Source organism: Tachyglossus aculeatus, chromosome 4 (assembly GCF_015852505.1).
Source record: "Tachyglossus aculeatus isolate mTacAcu1 chromosome 4, mTacAcu1.pri, whole genome shotgun sequence".
In the NCBI taxonomy this organism is placed as follows: domain Eukaryota; kingdom Metazoa; phylum Chordata; class Mammalia; order Monotremata; family Tachyglossidae; genus Tachyglossus; species Tachyglossus aculeatus.
Window position 1 is genome coordinate 62201783 of NC_052069.1, and position 25213 is coordinate 62226995.

Consider the following 25213-nt stretch of genomic DNA (forward strand, 5'->3'; position numbering starts at 1 on the left):
TACAATATATTACAGGGTCGGTAGACAAATTCCTTGCCCACAAGGAGCTTAGTCTAGAGGGAGGGGGACAGATGACAACATAAATAAATTATGGATTCTAATATCATTTCCTGTCAGGATCGGGTAGAGCAATATTGCGTGAAGATCCAGGCCAAATGAAGGTCTATTGTGATACTGCCCAACTTTCTATATATAGTTGTGAGATCTGGACCTACCCCAGACATCAATCAATCAATCATATTTATTCATCATCATCATCATCATCAATCGTATTTATTGAGCGCTTACTATGTGCAGAGCACTGTACTAAGCGCTTGGGAAGTACAAATTGGCAACATATAGAGACAGTCCCTACCCAACAGTGGGCTCACAGCCTAAAAGGGGGAGACAGAGAACAAAACCAAACATACTAACAAAATAAAATAAATAGGATAGATATGCACAAGTAAAATAAATAAATAAATAAATAAATAGAGTAATAAATATGTACAACGATATATACATATATACAGGTGCTGTGGGGAAGGGAAGGAGGTAAGATGGGGGATGGAGAGGGGGACGAGGGGGAGAGGAAGGAAGGGGCTCAGTCTGGGAAGACCTCCTGGAGGAGGTGAGCTCTCAGTAGGGCCTACTGAGAACTCACTGTGAGCTCACTATTGAGCGCTTACTGTGTGCAGAGCACTGTACTAACCGCTTAGCACTGTACATCAGTCAAAGCAGTACTTTCTGAGTGCTTACTCTGTGCGATTCACTGTATTAAGCACTTGGGAAAGTACAACAGAGTTAGTAGACATAATCCCAGCCCTCAAGGAATTTCCATTCATTCATTCATTGGTATTTATTGAGCACTTACTGTGTGCACAGCACTGTACTAAGCACTTGGGAGAGTATAAAATAATAAACAGACACATTCCCTGCCCACAAAGGACTCACAGCTTAGATGGGGAGACAGATATTAATACAGTAATAATAATCATGGTATTTGTTAAGCGCTTACTATGTGCCAGGCACTGAACTAAGTGCTTGGGTAAATACAAGCAAATCCGGTTGGACGCAATCCCTGTCCCACGTGGGGCTCCAAGTCTCGATCCCCATTTTACAGATGAGGTAACTGAGGCACAGAGAAGTGAAGTGACTGGCCCAAGGCCACACAGCAGATGAGTGGCGGTGCCGGGATTAGAACTCAGGACCTTCTGATTCCCAGGCCCATGCCGTATCTACTGTGCCGTGCTGCTTCTCATACCTGATTTCCCTACGTGCCACACTCAACTTCAGGTGGCAGGAAAGGATCTCAAACAAGAAGACCCCTGAAAGAAGGCAGTAGCCCACCATCAGATGAGGCTTGCCTCCTCACTTCTTTGCTGAATAGGACATGAACAGTGCTTTGCACATAGTAAGCGCTTAACAAATGCCATCATTATTATAATGGCAGGAGGCAATGCTTTGTAACCAGGGAGATGCTGAAGCTTAACTGATTAAGTAATTATAGATTTTAAATTTGAAGTGTCCTTCAAAGCGTGGTTGTATTATAGGCATTATGTGAGGGAAGTCCCGTGAAAGGATTGGCTTTATTGCTAAGGAGCTAAGCTATGGGAAAGGGGAAGGGGAAGGAGTGGGTGGGTGAATTAGGCGTAGCCCATTATTCAAGAGATGATACCTTTAATAGGAAAATTAGCATTGTATAAAAAAAGTCTCCAGGCACTTCTGTCGGATCTTATTTTTCTATTATCTATTTCCCATCTGCTTTGCTTCTTTGCAAGCAGGGCAGAAGACACGGCCTTTTCCAAGCCCTTACCAAATCCGACTTTAGAGCTACACCGAATAATGATTTAAGACCGGGATGGAGGGAGAGCAGTGTCTTGCTGCTGTGGGGGAGTCTCACATATGTTAGCTGCACACCTCCAACTCCTCCAGTCACCTTGCAATACTTACTGCTGGGCAGAGGCGGGGGACATGAAACAGAATGCAGATGGTTCAGGGAAATCAATCAATTAATCAATCAATTGTATTTATTGAGCGCTTACTGTGTGCAGAGCACTGTACTAAGCGCTTGGGAAGTACAAGATGGCAACATCCAGAGACGGTCCCTACCCAACAGTGGGCTCACAGTCTAGAAGGGGGAGACAGAGAAGAGCCCGGGGTTTGAAGTCAGAGGTCATGGGTTCAAATCCCAGCTCCGCCAATTGTCAGCTGTGTGACTTTGGGCAAGTCACTTCACTTCTCTGGGCCTCAGTGACCTCATCTGTAAAATGGGGATTAAGACTGTGAGCCCCCCGTGGGACAACCTGATCACCCTGTAACCTCCCCAGAGCTTAGATCAGTGCTTTGCACATAGTAAGCGCTTAATAAATGCCATTATTATTATTATACTATTATGTCTGGAGCACAGAATGGATGGCATGTTTCTAAAATACCCTTTAGGACTCATCACTACTACTCAAAAGCAAATCAAACCCACGTCCTCCTGACGACAATAAGCTATACCTTTTCCCACCTAACCCGGAGCGGCCCTACTTAGTGATGTAACATTCACTTTGAAAAATAAAGGGCCAGTAGGGCTGTCCAACTATTTCTGTTGGTATAGTGGGCAAGGGATTGCCTCTCAATGGCACACAACGATGGCTACAATCTCATCGGCAGCAGTGTCACCTTGGAACCTGAAGGACAACTGTACATAAGACCAACGACAGTATTTCCGATCTTTCCCACTCCCTATTCAATAGGAATCTTGATGGTCGGAATACCTCCGAGCCTGAAAAAAACTAAGCTGTGCTCCACTCTCCTGAAGTTTTTCATATACACCGTCCTGGGGAATACTTGCAGGGCTGTCTTTGGATCGAAGATTGAAAGGGATAACATCCCCGCAAAATACTGAATCTTGGCTATGCTTAAACGCAGGCACCAGGCTTCTGTTGGGACTTATTTCTAATTAAGTGGTTTTAACTCACTCTCCATGTGATTGTCTATGCGTATCCCCTTCCTTGGGGAGGTCCGGACTTCCCATTAATGAGAACCTTTGACTAATTGGTACCTCCCATTTTCCTATCATGCTGGGACAACAAGCTTTGGACGGCTCTATAAATACCCACTAGCAGAGATAGCTGATTTCTGGGAGGGTTATGTGCTTAACTCAGTGTCACACAACCAGTGTCACCCTTCCTCCAGGGTCCACTTCCAAAACGTGGGTCTCTTCCTGGTGGCTCCCCTGCCCCTCTACTAATCATATTCACCCTCCCTCACTTAGCCGCTCACCCAAGAATACCTCGGCAGAAAGGAAAATGCCCACAGAGGCATCTCTGGTCCCAGGTCAAGACAAAACAGCAGACTTTGCATCAGCAGAAGATACGTATCATCATCATCATCATCATCAATCGCATTTATTGAGCGCTTACTATGTGCAGAGCACGGTACTAAGCGCTTGGGAAGTACAAATTGTCAACACATAGAGACAGTCCCTACCCAACAGTGGGCTCACAGTCTAAAAGGGGGAGACGGAGAACAAAACCAAACATACCAACAAAATAAAATAAACAGGATAGATCGTTGCTGCCTTTAGCTTGGATTCCGTAGTACGTATCTTTAACTTCTTTATTTATGTTAATGTCTGTCTCCCCTTCTGGACTGTAAACGCGTTGTGGGCAAGGAATATGTCTACTTGTTCTATGGTACCCTCCCAAACGCTTAGTACAATGCTCTGCACACAGTAAGTGCTCACTACATAGGACTGACTGACTGAATGAAAGGTATGCATTCCTGTTTTTGCACTCTGCAGGAATCTCCCAGCCCTGCTGCTCAGCTCCTGGCTGGATAGTCTGTCCTGCTGGCTCTTTTGGAATTCACGCTGGGATTTTGGCCCAACCTGCAGCGTTAGCCAGGGATCCAGCAGCTAATTCATTCAATCGCATTTATTGAGCGCCTACCGTGTGCAGAGCCTAATGCCTCCTCCCTTCAGCTGCTGGAGCTACTCGGGTGCTGTCTGTGCTGGGAATTGAGAAAGGAAACAGGAGTGCAGCAGCTCTTTGGTGAGCACCCAGCAGAGGAAAGGGAAAGAAACGTGACCTAGCCGAAAGAGCCCGGGCCTGGGAGCAAGAGGACCTGGGTTCTAATCCCGGCTCTGCCACCTGCCTGCTGTGCAACCTTAGGCAGGTCGCTCAACTTCCCTGTGCCTTAGTTTCCTCATCTGTAAAATGGGGATCCAATACTTTTTCACCCTCCCTCTTAAGACTGTGGGCAACATGTGGGGCAGGGGCTGTGTCCTGCCTATCTTATGGCTACTCTAGTGCTTAGTTCAGTGCTTGACACTTAGCAAGGGTTAAACACAAATGCCACAATTATTACTTAATTCCCTGCCCAAATTCCAGGAATCCGGTGCCTTCTGGACCTATTCTGAGTTCGGCAATTGGTAGGGAAATCCCAGAATTCACAGAGTTTGGTGGCAAACCAAGTGGTGATCAGCCTTTCTTCTAACATAATGCTATGGATCACAAACAGGTGATCCATAGAAGCACAGAGAAGTAGCATGGCTCAGCGGAAAGAGCCCGGGCTTTGGAGTCAGAGATCATGGGTTCGAATCCTGGCTCCATCACTTGTCAGCTGGGTGACTTTGGGTGAGTCACTTCACTTCTCTGTGCCTCAGTTACCTCATCTGTCAAATGGGGATTAAGACTGTCAGCCCCCCGTGGGACAACCTGATCACCTTGTAACCTCCCCAGCGCTTAGAACAGTGCTTTGCACATAGTAAGCGCTTAACAAATGCCATTATTATTATTATTACTAAACAGGTGGCAGCAGTAAAAGAGATGTGACAGGTTTGAATAATCCCGATTAAATGACTGGCTTCCAAAAAGTGGCATAATGAAACGGGAAGCACCTTCTGTTTGAAAACTATGAAAAAAGGTCATATTTCAACTTTGCCAGGAAAATAGCAAACTTTTCTTTCCTTAAACACATTTTCCAGATTTAACACTAGACGTTTTCTAAATTTACCCAGAAATTCCAGTACTGCCACAGTTAACTCATCAATGATCAAGCTTTTCCCAATCCATCTGCCTGCTAGGGAATCACGCCAGTTGGAAAGTGCGGGGAGCAGGCAATAATGAGCAAAAGAAAATTGAAGACAAGCTACTCGACTGTCCCGCCTCGACTATCTGCCACCCGCGAAGCCATCTGGTCTCTATTCTTTTTGGTGTGAACGTCTTATTACATTTTCTCCTTTCCACTTCTTTCAAAGGCTTCTCAAAACCTGTTTTGTTTTGTTGTCCGTTTCCCCCTTCTAGACTGTGAGCCCGTCGTCTCTAGATGTTGCCGATCTGTACTCCACTGATGCCTCTGCCCACTGTTGACCTTTGCATGTTTTTTTCCATTTACTAAAGAACGCTTAGAAACTGTTACAGCGTGACTTAGTGGCCGAAGCACAGGCCTAGGAGTCATTAAGACCTGGGTTTTAATCCCGGCTCTGCCATTTGTCTGCTCTGTGACCCTGGGCATGTCACGTCGCTTCTCTGTGCCTCACATTATCCGTAAAATGCGGATTAAGACTGTGAGCCCCATGTGGGACAAGGACTGTGTCCAACCTGATTAGCTTGCATCGACCCTAGCACTTAGTATAGGGCCTGGCTCACAGTAGGCACTTAATCAATTGTCTTTACTGAACACTCACTGTGTGTGCTTGGAAGAATACAAGAGTTGGCAGACATGTTCCCTGCCCACAATGAGCTCGTAGTCTACAGGGGGAGATAGATATTAATATCAATAAATAAATGACGGATATGTACATTAGTTCTGTAGGGCTGAGGAGGGGGGAATAAAAGGTGCAAATCCAAGTGCAAGGGTGGCACAGAAGGGAATGGGAGAAGAGGACATGAAGGCTTAGTCAGGGAAGGCCATTTGGAGGAGATGTGCCTTCAATAAGGCACACACACATAAAAAAACGGAATATGCTATGTATACACTGTGTTCCTGCCCAAACTGGGAGACCAGGCCCAGCAATGGGCTTTTCCAACATGCCCTAAATACCTTTCAGGCCACATACCCACTAGCATGCCAAGAGAACTCTAATGTAGATTCAAAAGCTCAACACGGTCAAGTTCATTCACGTATAGCTTCAAAATTGACGAAGGTTTCAGAAAAGATAGATTTTTGATTGCATCTTCCACAGGGCTTAGCCTCAGGACTTGGCAGGGGTGTGCATCATCTTAAATAGAAGTGTGGAAAAATCCAACAAAAAATGGGAAGGAGTTGGCTGAAGGGAGCTGACTGCATGCATCAGGTACTGGCGTATGATGCTGCAGAGCCATCAGCTCAAACAATTCACAGCCCACAATTCACGGAGGGCAGATGGCTCTCCACACTCAGCACTGTTCTGTCGATATAGAGAGAGGGAAGATGGATACCCTGGGACCGAAAAACTGATAAACTTAACTTTGATATCAAGATACCTGAAAAATAAAGTCGTTGGCAATCTAGCTGCAAACCTTACAAAAGCAGTCGACAGTATCGGTTCTTCCTTAGGTTCTCTTGGTCGTGTCGGTTTGATCATCACAAAATCTCCTGAATCCGCCCTATCCTCTCCATCCAAACCGCTACCACGCTGATCCAAGCACTTATATCCTGCCTTGACCACTGCATATCAGTCTCCTCACTGACCTCCCTGCCTCCCGACTCTTCCCTCTCCAGCCCATACTTTATGATGCTGCCTGGATCATTTTCCTACAAAATGTGCAGCCCATGTCTCCCCACTCCTCAAAAACCCTCCACTGGCTGCCCATCTACCTCTAAATCACACAGAAACTCCTTACCGTTGGCTTTAAGACACTCAATCAACTCCCCTCCTTCTGAGTGATCTCCTGCTACAACCCAGCCCGCACACTCCACAATGCCAACCTACTCACCGTACCTCAAGCTCATCTATCTCCCCTCCAACCCTTTGCCCACATCCTCCTCAGTCCTGGAGCTCCCTCCCCTTTCAGATCTGACAGACAACCAGTCTCTCCACTTTCAAATAATAATAATAATGATGGTATTTGTTAAGCACTTACTATCTCCTCTCAGAGACCTTCTTCGATTACGCCCTCACAATTCCCCTACTCACTCTCCCTTCTGCATTGGCTATGCTCTTGGATAGACACTCCTAATGTACTTGATAATCATCCCACCCTCAGCCGCAAAGCACTTATGTACCCATCTGTAATTTCTTTTAAAGTCTGTCTCCCTCTCTAGCTTGTAAGCTCCTTGTCTACCAACACTATTGCATTGGACTCTCCCAAGCACTTAATTCAGTGCTCTGCACACAGTAAGTGCTCAATAAATATCACTGATTGACTGATTGATGTGACTACCCAAGTTGTCCCTGCAAACTGTCCCAGCCTGGGCCGAGGTTTCTTCCACAAGGCAATACGGCCCCGGTTCTGCAGGAGCCAGAAACCTACTGAAAACCTTGGTCTACGCTGGAGTGGTTGCTTCCGCTGTGAGCCCCATGTGGAACAGGGACTGTGTCTGATCTGATGATATTTTATTTGCCCCAGCACTCAGCGGAGTCCTTGGCACAGCGTAAGTGCTTAACAAAGACCACAGTTATAGTGCCCAGGTGGTTCTGGCTGTTCCGGGCTGGGCTGGGGAGGTGCTAAGGATGCAGCACTTCTCTCCAGTTCGTGGCGGAAAAGGAGAGGCATTGGGGTTGTTGATTACTCTGGGCCAGGGGTTCCCACAAAGCTGCCCACCTTCTCTGCTCCGAGGGCGGAATTATCTCCCAGCCCAGGAAGGCTTCGGCCTGCGGTGGCAAATGGCAGGGGCAATACTGTGCTGGAACTGGAGAAATTCTGGGTCACTGTAGTCTCCTCGGCCAGCGGGGCACTTAGGACACTTGCCTCCGGAGAGAACACATCCTGTCGGTCCAAGTTCAGTCCATGTTTCCCTACTTAAGAACCTCCAGTGGTTGCCCATCCACCTCTGCTTCGAACGGAAACTCCTTACCATAGGCTAGCACTCAATCACTTTGCCCCAACACATCTTACATCTCACTGCTTTCCTATTACAATCCAGCTGGCACACTTTGCTCATCTAATGCCAACCTACTCAATGCACCTCGATCTCATCTATCTCGCCACCAACCCCTCATCCATGTCCTGCCACTGGCCGGGAACACCCTCCCTCTTCACATCTGACAGATGATCTGACTATGACACTCTTCTCACCTTCAAAGTCTTACAGCAGGCACATCATCATCATCAATCGTATTTATTGAGCGCTTACTGTGTGCAGGGCACATCTCCTCCAAGACGCCTTCCCCAACTAAGTCCTCATTTCCTCTTATCCCACTCCCTTCTGTGACTTCTGAAATACGATTTGCACCCTTTATTCAGCTCTCCCATAGCCCCACGGTACTCATGTATATATCCATAATTTATTTATGTATATTCATGTCTATATCCCACTCTAAACTCTAAGCTCATCTACAGCAGGGGCAATGTCTACCAACTCTGTTATAGTGTACCCTCTCAAGCTCTTAGTACAGTGCTCTGCACCCTGTAAGTACTCAGTAAATACAATTGATTGATTGATATCTACTGAACGCCTTTCTAGGGCAAGTATAAAACTCCTATCTACTGGAAACAAGCACTGGACATAATATTGTTAGACTTCTGATTTAATCCTCTACACCTTAATGCATACATAGAAATATATATTTTGGACTTCGGGTTTGATATATTTGTATTAACGACTTACTGCGATTGAAAAGAATGAATGCTCACTTCAGAAAGGTGACTAACATCTCTGTAAATGGAAGCCCCTCAAGGGTAGGGACCTTCCCAATTACTTCTACCATAAAGTTCACAGGTTCTCCGGCAAGTTCACATGTCGGAGAAGCGGAATGGCATAGCGGGTAGAGACGGGTTCGGGAGCCAGAGGACGTGGGTTCTAATGCCAGCTCCGCCACTTGTCTGCTGTGTGACCTTCGGCAAGTCACTTTACTTCTCTGTGCCTCAGTTACCTCATCTGTAAAATGGAGATTAAGACTGCGAGCCACGTGGGACAACCCGATAACCTTTTATCTACCCCAGCGCTTAGAAGAGTGCTTGGCACATAGTAAGTGCTTAACAAATACCATCATTTTTTTTTTGATAGGGCAGGGACAAATAATGATGATGGGGCAGAATTCGCAGTGATAAGTAGGCTAATTGGGAAACAAACTGTTTTCAAAAATTCAATAATGAATGATGCAGAAAGTAACTGAAAGAAACAAAATGGGGAGTGGCTGGCTAAATATGGGGACAGGGAGTGGAATCTGGGTTGATCGCTATCTTGGAGAACAGGATAAGCAACGATCTGGGAGATTTCAGTGCAGATTTTCCTGGAAGCCTGGGGCCAGACTAGACGATCTCTTGAGGACTCCTCACTGGCCCAGATTCTATTCTTCTAGGCAAACTATTTGGGAACCTAATGTACACGCATATTTCTATACAACGGTAGTCATATATTTTTAAAGTGGTCATTTTATAACAAAAGAAAATATAGAAAATGTAAAAAAAAAAAAACCCCAACCTATTAAGAAACTGCTCTGTAAGATTCTGTTGCTGGTCGGCTCCGTCTTCCTGATTCACACCTCCTTCAAGTAACATTTGTTGGTATATTTGGCGTTGTTGTTCCTTCTGTTCTAAGTGCTGTTGGTAGCGCAGTCTCTGCCTGTAATATTCTTGAAATTGCTCTGTTGAATCCCGAAGCTTAAAGACATTAGAATTAAGTGATTCAAATATATTCTTTTTCACACAAACCCCAATAAATAAGACACACCCCTATTAAACCAGTTGCAGTTACTTCCAAACACAATCAAATATCCCTCCTGCCCAGTATACTTAAGCACTGGGTTTAAAAAAAAAAATATCTGAATGCCCAAAATAAATTGGGTGCTCTATAATATACTGAGTTAGACACCTGGGCCAATCGTGTTTAACTTAAATGCTTGGCACATAGTAAGTGCTTAACAAATATCGTAATGATAATAATTATTATTAAATATAAAAATTCCACAATGTGATATTATCGAGGAGGAAAAAAATTCAGAAAATCTTACTTATTCAGTTTATTATTTAACCTCTGTTAAAAATGGGGAAAGGCAGGGCAGAATTTTCACCCACTGCTGTTCGCCAAGGCTTCTAACAGCTAGTTAAACTGCATGGGAAAAACTTAGAAAAGGGACTGAAATAAACCAGGCCTTCATCGCGGAGCAATATACACTGGTCACTTTTCGGTTTTGTTTCTATTATATTTCCATTCTTCTTTCCTTTCCAAGCATCGTGGAGTGACTGACCATCCCGAGGGCTAACCAAGATCAGACCAGAACCGCCTCTAGAGCCCATGGTAATGACTGCCATGCAGAGTCCCCATTTCAAGCGTGAAACTGACTGACATTATTTGGTATGAATCAACAGAAGAGCCTACTCTCCAATAAATTTCTCAGAGGCTGAAGAGAAAACCATATCTCTATTTTTAAAAATGGTATCTATGAAGGGCTTGCTATGTGCCAGGCACCATACTAAGAGATGGGGTAGATGCAAGACAGTCGGATTGGAGACAATCCATGTCCCACGTGGAGCTCACAAGTCTTAATTCCCATTTTACATAGGAGAGAACTGAGGCCCAGAGAAGCTGAGTGACTTGCCCAAGGCCACACAGCAGACAAGTGGTAGAGCCAGGATTAGAACTCAGACCCTTCTGACTCTTTCCATTTGGCCACGCCACTCCTCTAGTCTGGTTGATTTGGTAAAATAGACAGTATCGTACCCTACTGTCAATACCACAATACCATTTGTTTCCCATTCATTAAATTTATACAGGTTAAAAAAAAGAGTAAAAACCAATGGTCAGATTGGATGAAAGATAAAAATGATTCTTCTCTCAGCCAATTCATTATTAACTACTCTCTGTGGAACTTAGTCGTCATGCACCCTATGGGAAGTAGCAACTCCAACAATGATGAACACATGCTTAGGAAGACTGGAAAAAATGTGCATACGATTTGAATAATACATTATGTTTTCTGAAAAATTCTAACAAAAAATTTTTCACCTTAGCGATTTTAAGTTGCCCGATTTTTCCCTGCCAAGAATCCAATTTAAGATAAACACTAAAAATCCCCCCCAAAAATCCAGTCAAATACTATTATCCAATTTTGCGTTTTCAAAAATAATACAGATTCTTAAAAAAGTGAAGAATCAGGTGTCTTTTCTCCTAACAAAACTTAGATAGAAGGAAGTATTGCTCTGTACCATAAATATATAATGGTATATAATACATCATCTTTGTGCTATTTATCTATTACATGTATTTTCACCCACTCTAAGGTCCTTAAACATTGCTTACTCCTTGGGCTGCAGGTTAAAGATAACCCCAGTTAAAACACATTCTCATATTCTACACTTTATGAGTTACAAAACATACCTAGCGCAGTGAAAACTGGTCATTTAACATAACAACGTTAGACACTACCATTCTCATTTACATTATTTTAAGAAATGCCCTACATAAACAACTGCTTTTCTCCCCTGCCTTAAAAGAAAAAGGGAAGCTCAAACTACCAAAGGGAGAGAAGAAATAAAAGTCAACAAAATATAACTTTTTAAAACAGAGAGCTTGGAAATCTGTTACTTAAAAGGACAAGCAGCGTGGCTCAGTGGAAAGAGCACGGGCTTTGGAGTCAGAGGTCGTGGGTTCGAATCCCGACTCCACCACAAGTCTGCTGTGTGACCTTGGGCAAGTCACTTAACTTCTCTGAGCCTCAGTTCCCTCATCTGTAAAAATGGGGATTAAGACTGTGAGCCCCACGTGGGACAACTTGATCACACCACACTGTATCCCCCCCAGCGCTTAGAACAGTGCTTTGCACATAGTAAGCGCTTAACAAATGCCATCATCATCATTATTATTATTATTATAAACCATTACCTCATTTCTTTCTTGCTTGACGGGTCCTTGATTTGGGGCTCCAGTGGCTGGCTCTTTTTCTGTCACTGAACTCTGTCCCAAGGCTTCACTGCCAATGGGTTGTTGGGCCTCCACTGGAGTATCACTATTCCAACGTCACGGAAATACGAAAAGACAAGAAGGAAAGAAAACAGTTGGACTAAAACCAGTACGAAAAGGGCACTTCAATAGGAGAGAAGCATCTTGAAAAAATTCATTCTTATGGCCTACGTTTCCATAAAACTTACAGACAAACGCTATATAAGAGTAAAAAAATAAAGTTACAGCGTCCAAGTGATGAATCTAATTTTATACCCAAAGCCTAAGAGAATATTTGGTGGAGAACTCTCTCTAAGCCCTGTTCCTGAACAAGACTTCCAAATCCAAATGCTCAGGTTACCCGTCGTAACGTCGTGGGGTAGGCCAGGGAGGTGAACGAGTGAATAAGCGACCGCTGCCACTTGGATGTTCAGGCTCAAGATGTTCAAGACTGTGCTCCATCTCGCTCTTGGGGTTGCCCTTCCCAGTTCTCTCTTTTTCTCCCCCTTCCCTAACAGCCCACCGCCTTGTCGTTCCAGACCACCCGGCCTTGAGGAAAAGACAGCGAGGCAGCCATCTATGTACTGGGAAGAGAAATTAAGTCGGGGAGAGAACATGGTGCCCATAAGCGGCTGCCCTGACCACCCTGCCACGGAGAGAGACCTGAAGTAGCAGTAGACGAGTAAATAGAATTATTTTCCCATCAAGGTTAATCTACCTCCTCCCTGTCTCTGAAGCGCCCGCCCAGCCCTGGTATTATTATATTCTTGGCTCCTCTCTCTTTCTTTCAACCCTTAAATTCAGTCTGCTACCAAGTCAGTCGATCAATCGACCGATGGTATTTATTAATAATAATAATAATAATAATGATGGCATTTGTTAAGCGCTTACTATGTGCAGAGCACTGTTCTAAGCGCTGGATTTATTGAGCAATTACTGTGTGCAGAGCCTTGTACTAGGTGTTTGGGAGAGTACAATATACCAGAGTTGGTAGTCTTGTTCCCCTTCAGTCTAGAGTGGGAGACAGACCCTTATCTAAATCATCATCATCAATCGTATTTACTGAGCGCTTACTGTGTGCAGAGCACTGTACTAAGCGCTTGGGAAGTACAAGTTGGCAACATATAGAGACAGTCCCTACCCAACACTGGGCTCACAGTCTAAAAGGGGGAGAATCTAAATGATTAAATTATGCACATAAGTGCTGTGGGGTTGAGGGTGGGGTGAATATCAAGTGCCCAAAGGGTACAGATACAAGTGCGTAGACGGTGCAGAACGGAGATGGCTTAATCGGGAAAAGTCTTTTGGGAGAGATGTGACTTTAATAAGACTTTGAAGATAGGGAGAGTGGTGGTCTGGCGTACATGGAGGGGGAGGACGTGGGAAAGGGGTCGTTGGTGAGAGCGGTCTGAACAGAGTGAAAGAGAAAGGAATCCAAATTGTAAAGGATCAAGGAGGGAGTTGGAGAAAAAGAAGTGGAGGCAGCGGGCATACACAAGCATTTGAAGAGTTGGGAAAAGAACTGGACAGAGGGAGATGAAGCAACGGATGGTGCAGTGGGATGCAGAGAGGGTGGCTCAGTGGAAAGAGCGCGGGTTTGGAGTCAGAGGTCCACGGGTTCAAATCCCGGCTCTGCCAATTGTCGGCTGTGTGACTCTGGGCAAGTCATTTAACTTCTCTGGGCCTCAGTTCCCTCATCTGCAAAATGGGGATTAAGACTGTGAGCCCCCTGTGGGACAACCTGATCACCTTGTAACCTCCCCAGCGCTTAGAACGGTGCTTGGCACATAGTAAGCACTTAATAAATGCCATCATTATTATTATTATTTTTAGGAAAGGGGAGATGTGCAGACTGTGAGCTACACTGTGAGCTTGTTGTGGGCACAGAATGGGTCTGATGTTATATTGTACTCTCCCAAGCGTTTAGTACAGTGCTTTGCACACAGTAAGAGCTCAATAAATACTACTACTACTAATAATGTGAGTGTGTTGGGAGGCAGAGAGGGAGCAGATGAAGAGATAGTCAGAGAGGGAAGAAGAACAGCACAGGTTCTTTTAGAATAAGAAACAGCAATGGTAGTAGCAGCAACAGCAGCATTTACTGAGCACTACTTTCATTCAATCATATTTACTGAGCGCTTACTGTGTGCAGAGCACTGTACTAAGCGCTTGGGAAGTACAAGCTGGCAACATAAAGAGACGGTCCCTACCCAACAGTGGGCTCACAGTCTAGAAGACTACTACTACTTAGTACACTGCACTATAAGGGGCCTTTGGGAAGCACAGTACAATGAAGTCATTTGTTCTCTGTCCCCAAGGAGCATACGCTCTTAATGGAGAAGGCAAACAAAAACATTTATAGCACTGTCAAAATACATGAATTAAGTGGACATATATACATGAGACCTAAGGAGGAGGTTGTACCTAAGTTCAGATGTTCTAGAGAAGGATCTTTTAGCAAAGGGTGGTGGGAGGCTAATTGGGGAAAACTTCTTGGAGAAGGTGGGTTTTAAGGAGGCATATGAATGTGGAGAGGGCTGTGGTCTGCCTGATGCAATAATAATAACAACTGTGGTACTTGTTAAGCGCTTACTATGTGCCAGGAACTGTACTAAGCACTGGGCTGGATACAGGCAAATTGGGTTCGATACAGTCCCTGTCCCAATTGAGACGCCCGGTCTCAATCCCAATTTTTCAGATGAGGTAACGGAGGCCCGGAGAAGTGAAGTGACTTGCCCAAGGTCACACAACGGACCAGTGGTGGATCCAGGATTAGAACCCATGACCTTCTCTAGCCACTGCATTGCTTCTTGTACTTTCCCAAGAGCTTAGTACAGTGCTCGGCACACAGTAAGCACTTAAATAAATATGATTGAATGAATAAATGGAAGGCTAATGCAACAGTCTAGCCAAGGCAAGATCAGACCTTGTCCCAGAGTTTGGTGGCCCTTTGGTTAGAGAGGAAAGGGCAGATCCAGGAAATATTATGCAGGACAACACCCCTGGTTTGTGCCGTAGGCAGAGCGTGATAGCAAAGAGTCAACGAGGACACCAGGTTTGGGGACTTCTAGGATGGGGAGGATGGAGGAAAGTTAGAGGGAGGAGTGGGGTTAAGGGGAAAGATGAGGAGTGCTGTTTCCAAAATACCGGGTTTGAGGTGCTGAAGATGCTTAATTGAAATGGCTAAAACAAAACCCACAATCCTGGCTGCTCTCCCATCTATTGTCATGTTTGATGTTGGCAGAATCTGCTTTGGCTAGGCTGCGTTGGCCGTTTTCCCTAGTCTGTTAATGCACTTTCCTACTAAAAGAAATGATATCCATAATGAAAATGAATCCTTAAAAGTTAAGTCATTTTTGTTTACTCCTTTCTATAATATTTACGGACTGATTTCATCCATCGGTTATCAGAAATTCCAAAGCTTCCACCCCATGAATGTAAATGCATGCATTCAATTAATCTCAGGGTTCTTTTTTTAAAATCAAAACCTAGCGGTTATTCCTGCGATTACCTAAAGGCACTTACCGCTCGGGTGACTCTTCGTAAATACTGTGACACTCTGTATTCTCAAGCATGAGGCTTCGCGTGAGATTCTGCACCCCCGGGTAATGGAAGTTGGCAAAGGAGTGGGACATTGGAGAGGTTTTGTTTCCGAGGTCTGAGATCCGTTTATCTTGACTGGTTAATCCGCAGGTCAGCCCATCTAAGGCAGGGTTCAGAGAGCGGGTCATGTACGCGTCAGCTGACTGAGGCCGCCTCATTGGGGACGACGGGTAAGGCGAGAGCTTGCTAATAAGAGGGGTCAAAAGATCCGCGTACGCCGCTTTCGTCGGTTTCAGGAGCTTATCGACGTGAATATTCAGCATCTTTTGCTCAAAAGCACAGGAGAAGACGGTGGATGGGAGATTCTGAAGCCAGGACAACAAGCTCAGGTCCAGATCGTCACACCCGTTGCCGCACAGAAGGTCAATGCCGAGCAACACTTCGCTTTCGGTAATTTCTTCTCCCGTGGCTTTACTCTGACAAAATTCCACACAGCACTCATACAGCAGTCCTTTCATTACAAGCTGAAATAAACGATTATTACTGGCTTTAAAGCCGGCTTCGCTGAGCTTCCTGTCGGCGGGAATGAACTCCGCCACCATGACGCAAGCTTCCTCAAAACAATGGACCCGGGCAGTGCTGGGATTCCAGTCCTTGAATTCTGCGTGATTGGTTAGGCGAGGCAACGTCAGCAGCAAACAGAGCTTGCTATAATCATCTTTAGAAGGGCAGTATTCTTCTAGGGCATGTAGGCACTGCACCGCTTCCTGCATGGTAAATTCCAACTGCGGGCAAATATCAAAATCAATTTTAAAAACTGAGAGATAATCCACCTACATTTAAAATAAAGTTACTTTCTGCATTGCCAAGAACTAATCTTCTGCGGAGTAAAATTCTACACTTTCTAGAAAACATAAACATATCCTGTTCTGGCTTTCTGGTTAGCACTTCAACGGTGCTCTTCTCCTTTGCAAAATGTTCAGTCATTTGGTAAAATAAAGGATCGTCACTATGTTACAACTCTGGATAAAATAATTATTTTCATGGACGCCGGTGCGACTCAAGTGTTGGTGTATGTAAAAACTCTGGACAAAGCTGAGTAGTAGGTGAGACTCCATTTGCACAAGGACATTTAGGCAGGGAATGTCACTGTTTATTGTTGTATTGCACTTTCCCAAGCGCTTAGCAAGGTGCTCTGCACATAGTAAGTGCTCAATAAATACGACAATGAATGAATTTGGCTAAACTCTGAAAGAGGGTGGTCACAACTTTTGGTAGAATGGATAAATCTTTCACAGTAAGAGATTATTTTTTGTATCACATAATCGTCAGCGGTGATAGCTGAACTCACAGGAGGAGAGTGAGACCGTGACAAGGCAGCAGGGAGAGGGAGTTAATTCACGGTGGGCCGAATGAATGCAGCACTTGGAAGAGTGCAATAGAAGTAAGAGACAGTCTCAAGCGCCTTAACTTCCTCTTCCTTCTTTCCCCCCTCTTTTTCTTTTTTCTCCTCCCCTTAGAACACGATTTAAGCCTGCAGTGACCCACATAACTACCCCACCCATGTTTTGGTATAACAAAAATTGTGTTAAAACGGGCAAATTATGCGAGCAAATATGGTCATTTTCTTCCATCGCTTATCTTCACTGGTCATTTCAAAATGACATTGGAAAGTATCCATGAGGCATCTATTTTTTCATCTTCATCATAATCGTTACTAAGAATTTCTAGAGTTCTGGAGCTGTAAATTCCTTTTCAAAATGACCCATTAAGACATCTTGCAAAATGAGATCTTTGTCTTTCATAACGCCTTTCTTTCACTGCCAGGTGGAAAATCATTTACTGTCTTGGTACTAGGTATCTGCAAAACAGGACTGAAGTCTATTCCGCTCAGAAAGGTAGTACTATCTCGGTCAAAGCTTCCCTTTGGCCTGGCCCATCTTCCCTCCGCTCAGCTGGCAGACCACTGCTCTCCCCACCTTCAAAGTCCTTCTGAAATCGCATCTTTGACTGGAGATCTTCCCCAAGGAAACACTCTTCCTTCCAATTCATATCCCCTAGCAACCAATTCAGCACTTCCAAGTTCTGAAACACCTGGGTACTCACACCACACATCCCCCACTTTAGCACTTATATATATATATCTTCATACCCCATTGCTTTCCCCCTGCTTGGAACTTATTTTGGTATCTATCCCCCCCCAATACATTGTTCAGCTTGGTGAGGGGAGGGGCTACATCTATAAAACTATTTGGATTCTCCCTGTACAATGCAGGGCCTAGGTAATCAACAAATACTACTGACTGAGCAAGATCTGTAATGCAGTGCAGATTCCCTAATCTGATGTTTTATTTCACCATGCACGTCTCTAAACTGAAACCATTCCCTTTAAGAAGACAGTACTTAATGGTCTATTTGTTACCTAATTCCCCATTATCTCATTTTAATACCAAGAACATATTTAAATAGTTTAACACTCAAAATATGATAGGCCAACTAGAGTTAAAACATCAACTAAACTCTTCTCTCTGTGGAAAGGTCAAATTAAAATGTTGGTGGCATCATAGTTCGTGGTAATCATTTGGCTCCTCTAAAAATTACTATATAAACTGACATTATCACCTTTGTTTAAGTAAAGTTATGAGTGAATATAAGGGGAAAAGGCATATTTATATAAACTGACATTATCACCTTTGTTTAAGTAAAGTTATGAGACTGAGTATAAGGGGAAAAGGCATATTTTAAGTTGTACTGGCAAAAATCATGCTGGAGAACCTTGCCACCCCTCTACCCATCATGCCAGACTGAGGCTTTGCCTCTTCTCTTTCATTTTCATGAACCCGAAAATATGTAACTGCAAACAAGACTGGCGCAAACCTTCAGGAATAAAAATCTTACATGCTGAGGTTCATCTTCGGCTGACATTGCATTGTTCACACACAGAGCTTCCAAAAACTTCTGCTTCAGGATAATGTAGCGAAACCTGCGAGCAAACAATGGGAGGTACGTAAAGAAATAGTGCAAATAATAATTGTATCTGTAATGGTATCTTTTAAGCTAGCTTTCTATGTGCTAGACACTGTTCTTCATGCTGGGATATTTACACGATAATCGGGTTGGAGAGAGTCCTTGTCCACACAGGCTTTATCCCAATTTTATAGATGAGAGAACTGAGGCACAAAGATGTTAAGTGACTTGCCCGAGGTCACACAGCAGACAGGCGGCGGAGCCGAGATTAGAGCCCATGACCCTGTGATCAATCAATTGTATTTATTGTATTTATTGAGCGCTTACTGTGTGCAGAGCACTGTACTGTACTGTGATCCCAGGCCCGTGCTCTCACCACTATGTGGCAAGGAGCCAAACTAAAGTGACAGGGCGTGCCCATTACACTAGGCCTCATGGCTTATAATAAAACACAGCCTAACATTGATATCTGTGAATATGCTGAATTTGTTCATTAAGAGAAGGAAAGATGACTGAGTATACAGTAATCAGACTTTTCCAAGATCAAAGTCCCCTTCGGGACTTTGCGTTTTCTCATTTTGCAGAGAAAATTAGTGTCCTCTCCTCTCCAAGATCAGAAGATCCTCCTTCTACCCAGAGGAGGAGAAACCCACAAAGAAAATTTTTCGGTTGTTTTTTATAGTATCTCTCAAGTGCTTATTATGTGACAAGCGCTGGGGTAGATACACGCAAACTGCATCGGACGCAGTCCCCGTACCACGTGGGGTTCACAGTCTTAATGAGGTAACTGAGGCCCAGAGAAGTGAAGTGACTTGCTCAAGGTCATACAGCAAGCGGTTGACAGAGCCAGGGTTCATTCAATCGTATTTATTGGGCGCTTACTGTGTGCAGAGCCCTGTACTAAGCGCTTGGGAAGTACAAGTTGGCAACATATGGAGACGGTCCCTATTCAACAGCGGGCTCACAGTCTAGAAGATTATTACCCAGGTCCTCTGATTCCCAGGTGCCGTGCTCTTTCCCCTAAGCCACCCTAGTTCTCTTATTCCCAAGCTCCGCTCCCCGAAGGAAAGCTAACTGAAGCAGGTACCAGACCTTTTAAACAAGTCATCTGGAATGAAGCCAATTAGAAGGAAGGACTGGAAAAGGACACGTCAGGCCAGGTAGTTAGGGAAGGAATCCCTCAGCCATTTTGGGGGCAGAAAGTTTGAGCTGCAACCCTGGAAGGACACAGGTTAAGATACACTCCCAATTAAGATAGTCAGAAGCTTTACGGACCTGAAGTCAGAACTCCAGAGAAGCGAGGTTTCTATGGGAAAAAATTGGGAAGATTGGCAGCAGAACTACCCTGGCAACTAGAGATCTTAAGGGAAGGGCTCAGAGAGGAGGAGCCTGGAACCTGGGACACTTGGAAAGAATTAGGGAAAAGGACAGAATGTGTGCACCATGACTCCTAAAGGAAAACAGAAAGGATTCTGGGGGGAAAGGGAAAAGTGGCAGAGAAAGGAAAAGCCAGTAAGATTGGAATTTTGTTACTTGTTGCCTGTTAGTGGGTTGGTTATGCTTGTAGAGCCCCCATTAAAATCGTATTCAGATCTCTAACCGGCGTGTCTGCGTGTTCAGTTCCTTGAGTTGGGGAAGTCTGGGTGCCTGGGAGAGGCATTTATCGGAGATACTAAGAGATACTTTACTTTGATTGATTGTTGGGGAGACAGCTCTTTCATCCTGAGCTTCCTATAGTCAACCTTGGAAGGGGGGATATGCCCAATTATATCCCTATGGTTCAGAGGGGGTGCTAGGGTGAGCAACAAGGGGCTCAAGATTGGGGTTCACTAAGCAGGGAGCCCCAAACTCTGTTCATCCCAGGAAGGCAAAAGGAGGGCTTTGGGACCCTGATGACAAGAATTGGAGTCCAGGCTCTTCTCAGTGACTTGATAACAGGGATTTATTCATTCATTCAGTCAGTTAGTCATATTTATTGAGCGCTTACTTTATGCAGAGCACTGTACTAAGCACTTGGGAAGTACAAGTTGGATTTAGGGCTGAGAACCCCTGGAGCTCTCACAAGGTACAAGAATGGTTGTAGCCCCTGTCCAGGGTCTCCCTCCTAGCTCTATTGCTGCTAATCCCGCTGCTCCCTCAGAGCATGAGAAGAGACAATAGTACCAGAAGCCTTAGGGGGCCCTCTCCATGCACACCACTCACCACTAGATTCCCACCTGGTCCTTCTCCATCATCTTGATGTCCTCTCCTCCTCCCTCCACCTCCCTCCAGTATAAGGATAATGCTCTGCTTCCTCTGATCACAGGGAGCATGGAGTCGCCTCTAAGGGCAAGGGAGATGGCAAAACAGGGGGAGGAATAGGAGGAAGATAAGGCAGCAGCATCCCGCCTCGACTACTGCAACAGGCTCCTCACTGACCTCCCTGCCTCCAGTCTTCGCCCTCTCCAGTCGTACCCTGGCACCCTCCCTTCTGCCTGGAACCCTCTCTCATTTCATATCTGACAGACCACCATTCTCGCCATCCTCAAGGTCCTACTAAAATCATATCTCCTCCAAGAAGCCCCCTTGACTATCTTTCATCTCCCCACACTATTCTCCCTCCCTCCTGCATTACCTCACACTTAAATCCATACCCTCTCCTCCACCTCTTCAGCACTTATGTGCATAATGTCTCTGTTTCCCCCAGTAAAAGACTGTAAGATCCTCACGGACAGGAATCGGGTCTACAAGGAGAAGCAGCGTGGCTCAGTGGAAAGAGCACTGGTTTTGGAGTCAGAGGTCACGGGTTCAAATCCCAGCTCTGCCAACTGTCAGCTGTGTGACTTTGGGCAAGTCACTTCAATCAATCAATCGTATTTATTGAGCGCTTACTGTGTGCAGAGCACTGTACTAAGCGCTTGGGAAGTACAAGTTGGCAAGATATAGAGACAGTCCCTACCCAACAGTGGGCTCACAGTCTAAAAGGCGGAGACAGAGAACAAAACCAAACATACTAACAAAATAAAATAAATAGAATAGATATGTACAAGTAAAATAGAGTAATAAATATGTACAAACATATATACACTTCTCTGTGCCTCAGTTACCTCATCTGTAAAATGGGGATTAAAACTGTGAGCCCCCCATGGGATGACCTGATCATCTTGTAACCTCCCCAGTGCTTAGAACAGTGCTTTGCACACAGTAAGCGCTTAACAAATACCATTATTATTATTATTACTACTAAATAAATGTTCAGTACAGGGTTCTGCACACAGGAAGTGCTCAATAAATACCATTGATGGACAGCGGCAAGAGCAGTGAACTGCAGGAGCCCCCTTTGAGAAGTGCAGTCCCCATAATCTCTCCCTCCCCACTTTAAATATATGCCTCTAACAATGCCAAAAAGTCAAAAAAAACCAAAAACCTAGCTCTCAGGCTTCAAGGGGTCAAAATTAAAAACTAACTAAAAATATTCATCTCTTGGAAAAATTGTCATGGATTTCAAATTTAAAAGCGATGTGCTAAATATTCCCGAAACTAGAAAGCATCATCAGTATATGACCAAGCTTCTTATCTCAATTTTTACTGTCTACTAGAGTTTCTGTTTGCTTTTTTGTTCCATTACTTTAGGTCCACCAATTGCAGTGTCACAATTCAAAAAAGGAAAGGGGTGTCAAGAAATGTTAATCACCCGAACCAAATCTTGGCTGTGGCAAATCATTTTCTTCATTATTTGAGAACTTAGATTTTGTATCACAGAGGACGGAAACTTCAGCTTTTTGAAATAGAAACTATACTTAAAAATCATCTTGAAGCTTTCCGTCTCCATCGTGAGCCCACTGTTGGGTAGGGACCGTCTCTATATGTTGCCAACTTGTACTTCCCAAGCGCTTAGTACAGTGCTCTGCACACAATAAGCGCTCAATAAATACGACTGAATGAATGAATGAATAAAGCTATTGGCAATGGCATGAAAATTCTAAATACAGTTTTACCTTTTTTTGTCAAACTTTTCCATACATTCAAGAGGTTGGATGAACTGAAGTACTTCATCCCACTGGCCATCCAGGATTAGTTGTCTGAATGAAAAAACAAACATATTGCGATTAATAACAACAGTGACGGGAGCACTCATCATCTACCAAGATGGAGCACGGCCCTGAGAGTCAGAGGGATCTGGGTTCTAATCCCGGCTCGGCCACTTGCCTGCTGTGTGAGCCTGGGGAAGCCACTTCACTTCTCTGAGCCTCAGTTACCTCTTCTGTAAAACGGGGATTAAGACTGTGAACCCTATGCCCAACCTGATTACTTTATATCTACCTCAGCACTTAGAACAGTGCTTGGCACATAATAAGCACTTAAACACCATTAAAAGAAGTGCTTACTAAGCCTTGGGGTCAATACAAGAGGGGAAGCACTGTGAACTAGTGGAAAGAGCACAGGCCTGGGAGTTGGAGCCTCTGGGTTCAAATTCCGGCTCTGCCATTTGCCTGCTGGGTGACCATGGGCAAGTCATTTAACTTCTCTGTGCCTAAGTTTCCTCTTCTGCGAAATGTGGATTCTATACCTATTCTCCCTCCTCGGACCGTGAACCCAGTGACAAACAGGGACTGTGTTCAACATGATTATCCTGTATCTACCCCACCACTTTGTATAGTACTGGGGACGCAGCAAATACTTAACGAATACCACCATTATTATTACAAGTCGATCAGACTAGAAGGCGAGAGAAAACAAATAAAACCATGGAAGAGCTACCCTTCTAACTCCGCATATAGTTCAGATCACCACATCTTAGAATGGACAGAACAGGGCAAGAAAGGGACAGGGGAGGGGGGACTAAAATGATAAATGAGACGGAGCAGTATCTCCACGAGAATAGACTGAAAATATTAGAACTCTTCAGACTTGAAAAGAGGACTGAGGAGAGACACGATTCAAATCTGTAAAATATGAGACACGCAATTCAAGTCTGTTAAAAAAAAATGAGAGACACGATTCAAGTCTGTAAAAGTAGGCTGGAAGTGAACAGGCGAACGCTGACTGTGGTGGTTTGCCAATGCCCACAATTTTCAGGGTGAGGTGAACTTAGAAGCTTGAAAGTCTAAGTTCAAACCAACATAAAGGAAGAGGCACTTCAAACGCTGGGGCAGAAGCAGAAGGATATCATTATTAAATGAACCCGGGCGGGCAGAAAGTACCAAAGATTTCGAGAAAGAGTCCGCTCATATCAAAGTTGAGTGTTATAAAATGGGTGATTAATAGGGAAAGCTTGATTTCAAGCCCAAGTATACCTTCTGTTATAATACACTGAAATTTCATCCACGGAATTCAAATCACTTACATCTCAGAGTACTTCTATGAGGAAATAAAAACTTAAAACATACCTCAGAAAAAGCATATCATCTGAAAATAGGCCATTTATGACTCCACTTTCCTTCTCAAGAGCCAACATGCTGATATGAAGCTTCTTTGAATTCAGGAAATCCAAGATTAATTTAATGATCTCAACCTCTTTAACATTTACCGTTTCTTCAGCCGTCATGTTGATGGTCTAAACATTGAAAGGGAAAACGAAGTTAAAAAATTTGATCCATAGTTTTTTGAAGACTGTCTAGAAACTAAACAACAGTTTAGACTGCAACTTCGCTGTGGGCAGGCTAAATGTTTACCAACTCTACTGAATTATACTCTCCCAAGCGCTTAGTACCAGTGCTCTGCGCACAGAAAGAGAAGCAGTGTGGCCTGGTGGAAAGAGCGCAAGCCTGAAAGTCAGGGGATCTGGATTCTAATCCCATTTAGTAATAATAATAATAATGATGGCATTTGTTAAGCGCTTACTACGTGCCAGGGACTCTTCTAAGCGCTGGGGGAGGATACGAGGCAATCAGGTCATAATCCCGATTTTACAGATGAGGTAACAGGCCCAGAGAAGTTAAGTTACTTGCCCAAAGTCACACAGCTGACAAGTGGCAGAGCTGGGATTAGAACCCATGACCTCGGACTCCCAAACCCGTGCTCTTTCCACTGAGCAACGCTTCTGCGTCACTTTGGGCAAGTAACCTAACTTCTCTATGCCTCAGTAACCTCATCTGTAAAATGGGGATTAGGACTGTGACCCCATGTGGGACATGGACTGATCATCTTGTATCTATCTCTGCACTTAGTACAGTGCATGGCATATAGTAAGAGTTTAACAAATACCATTAACAAAAAGAACAAAAAAGCAAGCGCTCAATAAATACTACTGATTGACTGACTGTTAAACACAACAGTGCCTAACAGCATTTCAGAGCTAAGTGGACTTAAATCGTTAATTTGAAAATAATTTTAAGACCTAAAAAATGCAGGATTTATTAAGTGGTGTTACACACAATGCTGAATAAAGCTAATGCAGCTCCTACTCTCTAGGAACAGACAGTTGGCATAAAATTAATATCTGTGACAAAATAAATTAGAACACGCCAAGTTTCAATCATTTTTACATGATAAGGATATCTTTGTTGCCAGTGGGGTGCTTCACAGCATTTCATTTTAATTTGATTTTGTAGAGCCCTCTGAACACAATTAAGTGCAATAAATACATGGAGTTTTGCTTTCAACAAAAGGGGAGAGCAAACTGTCTTAAGAACACTTTGGGGAAGTGGGAAGGGGAGAGACATTGCCTTCCTTTTTGTGCAGGGATTAAGACAAACTAAACATCCTTCCTTTATGGAAGGGCCTT

The 25213-nt window shown here is 44.2% G+C and overlaps 1 protein-coding gene across 1 annotated transcript in view; it reads right to left on the minus strand.

Moving 5' to 3' along the window:
- WDR47 (WD repeat domain 47) overlaps positions 1–24043 on the minus strand; it is a 42363-nt gene extending 18320 nt beyond the window's left edge. Inside the window, exons 1-6 of the mRNA XM_038745497.1 lie at positions 23877–24043; positions 22485–22568; positions 18439–18523; positions 15523–16325; positions 11941–12064; positions 9541–9719 (exon numbers count right to left, since the gene is read on the minus strand). Coding sequence (XP_038601425.1) covers positions 9541–9719; positions 11941–12064; positions 15523–16325; positions 18439–18523; positions 22485–22568; positions 23877–24034 — 1433 coding nt within the window. The 5' untranslated portion in view covers positions 24035–24043. The remainder of the gene's footprint in view (positions 1–9540; positions 9720–11940; positions 12065–15522; positions 16326–18438; positions 18524–22484; positions 22569–23876) is intronic.
- Positions 24044–25213: the final 1170 nt, after the last annotated feature.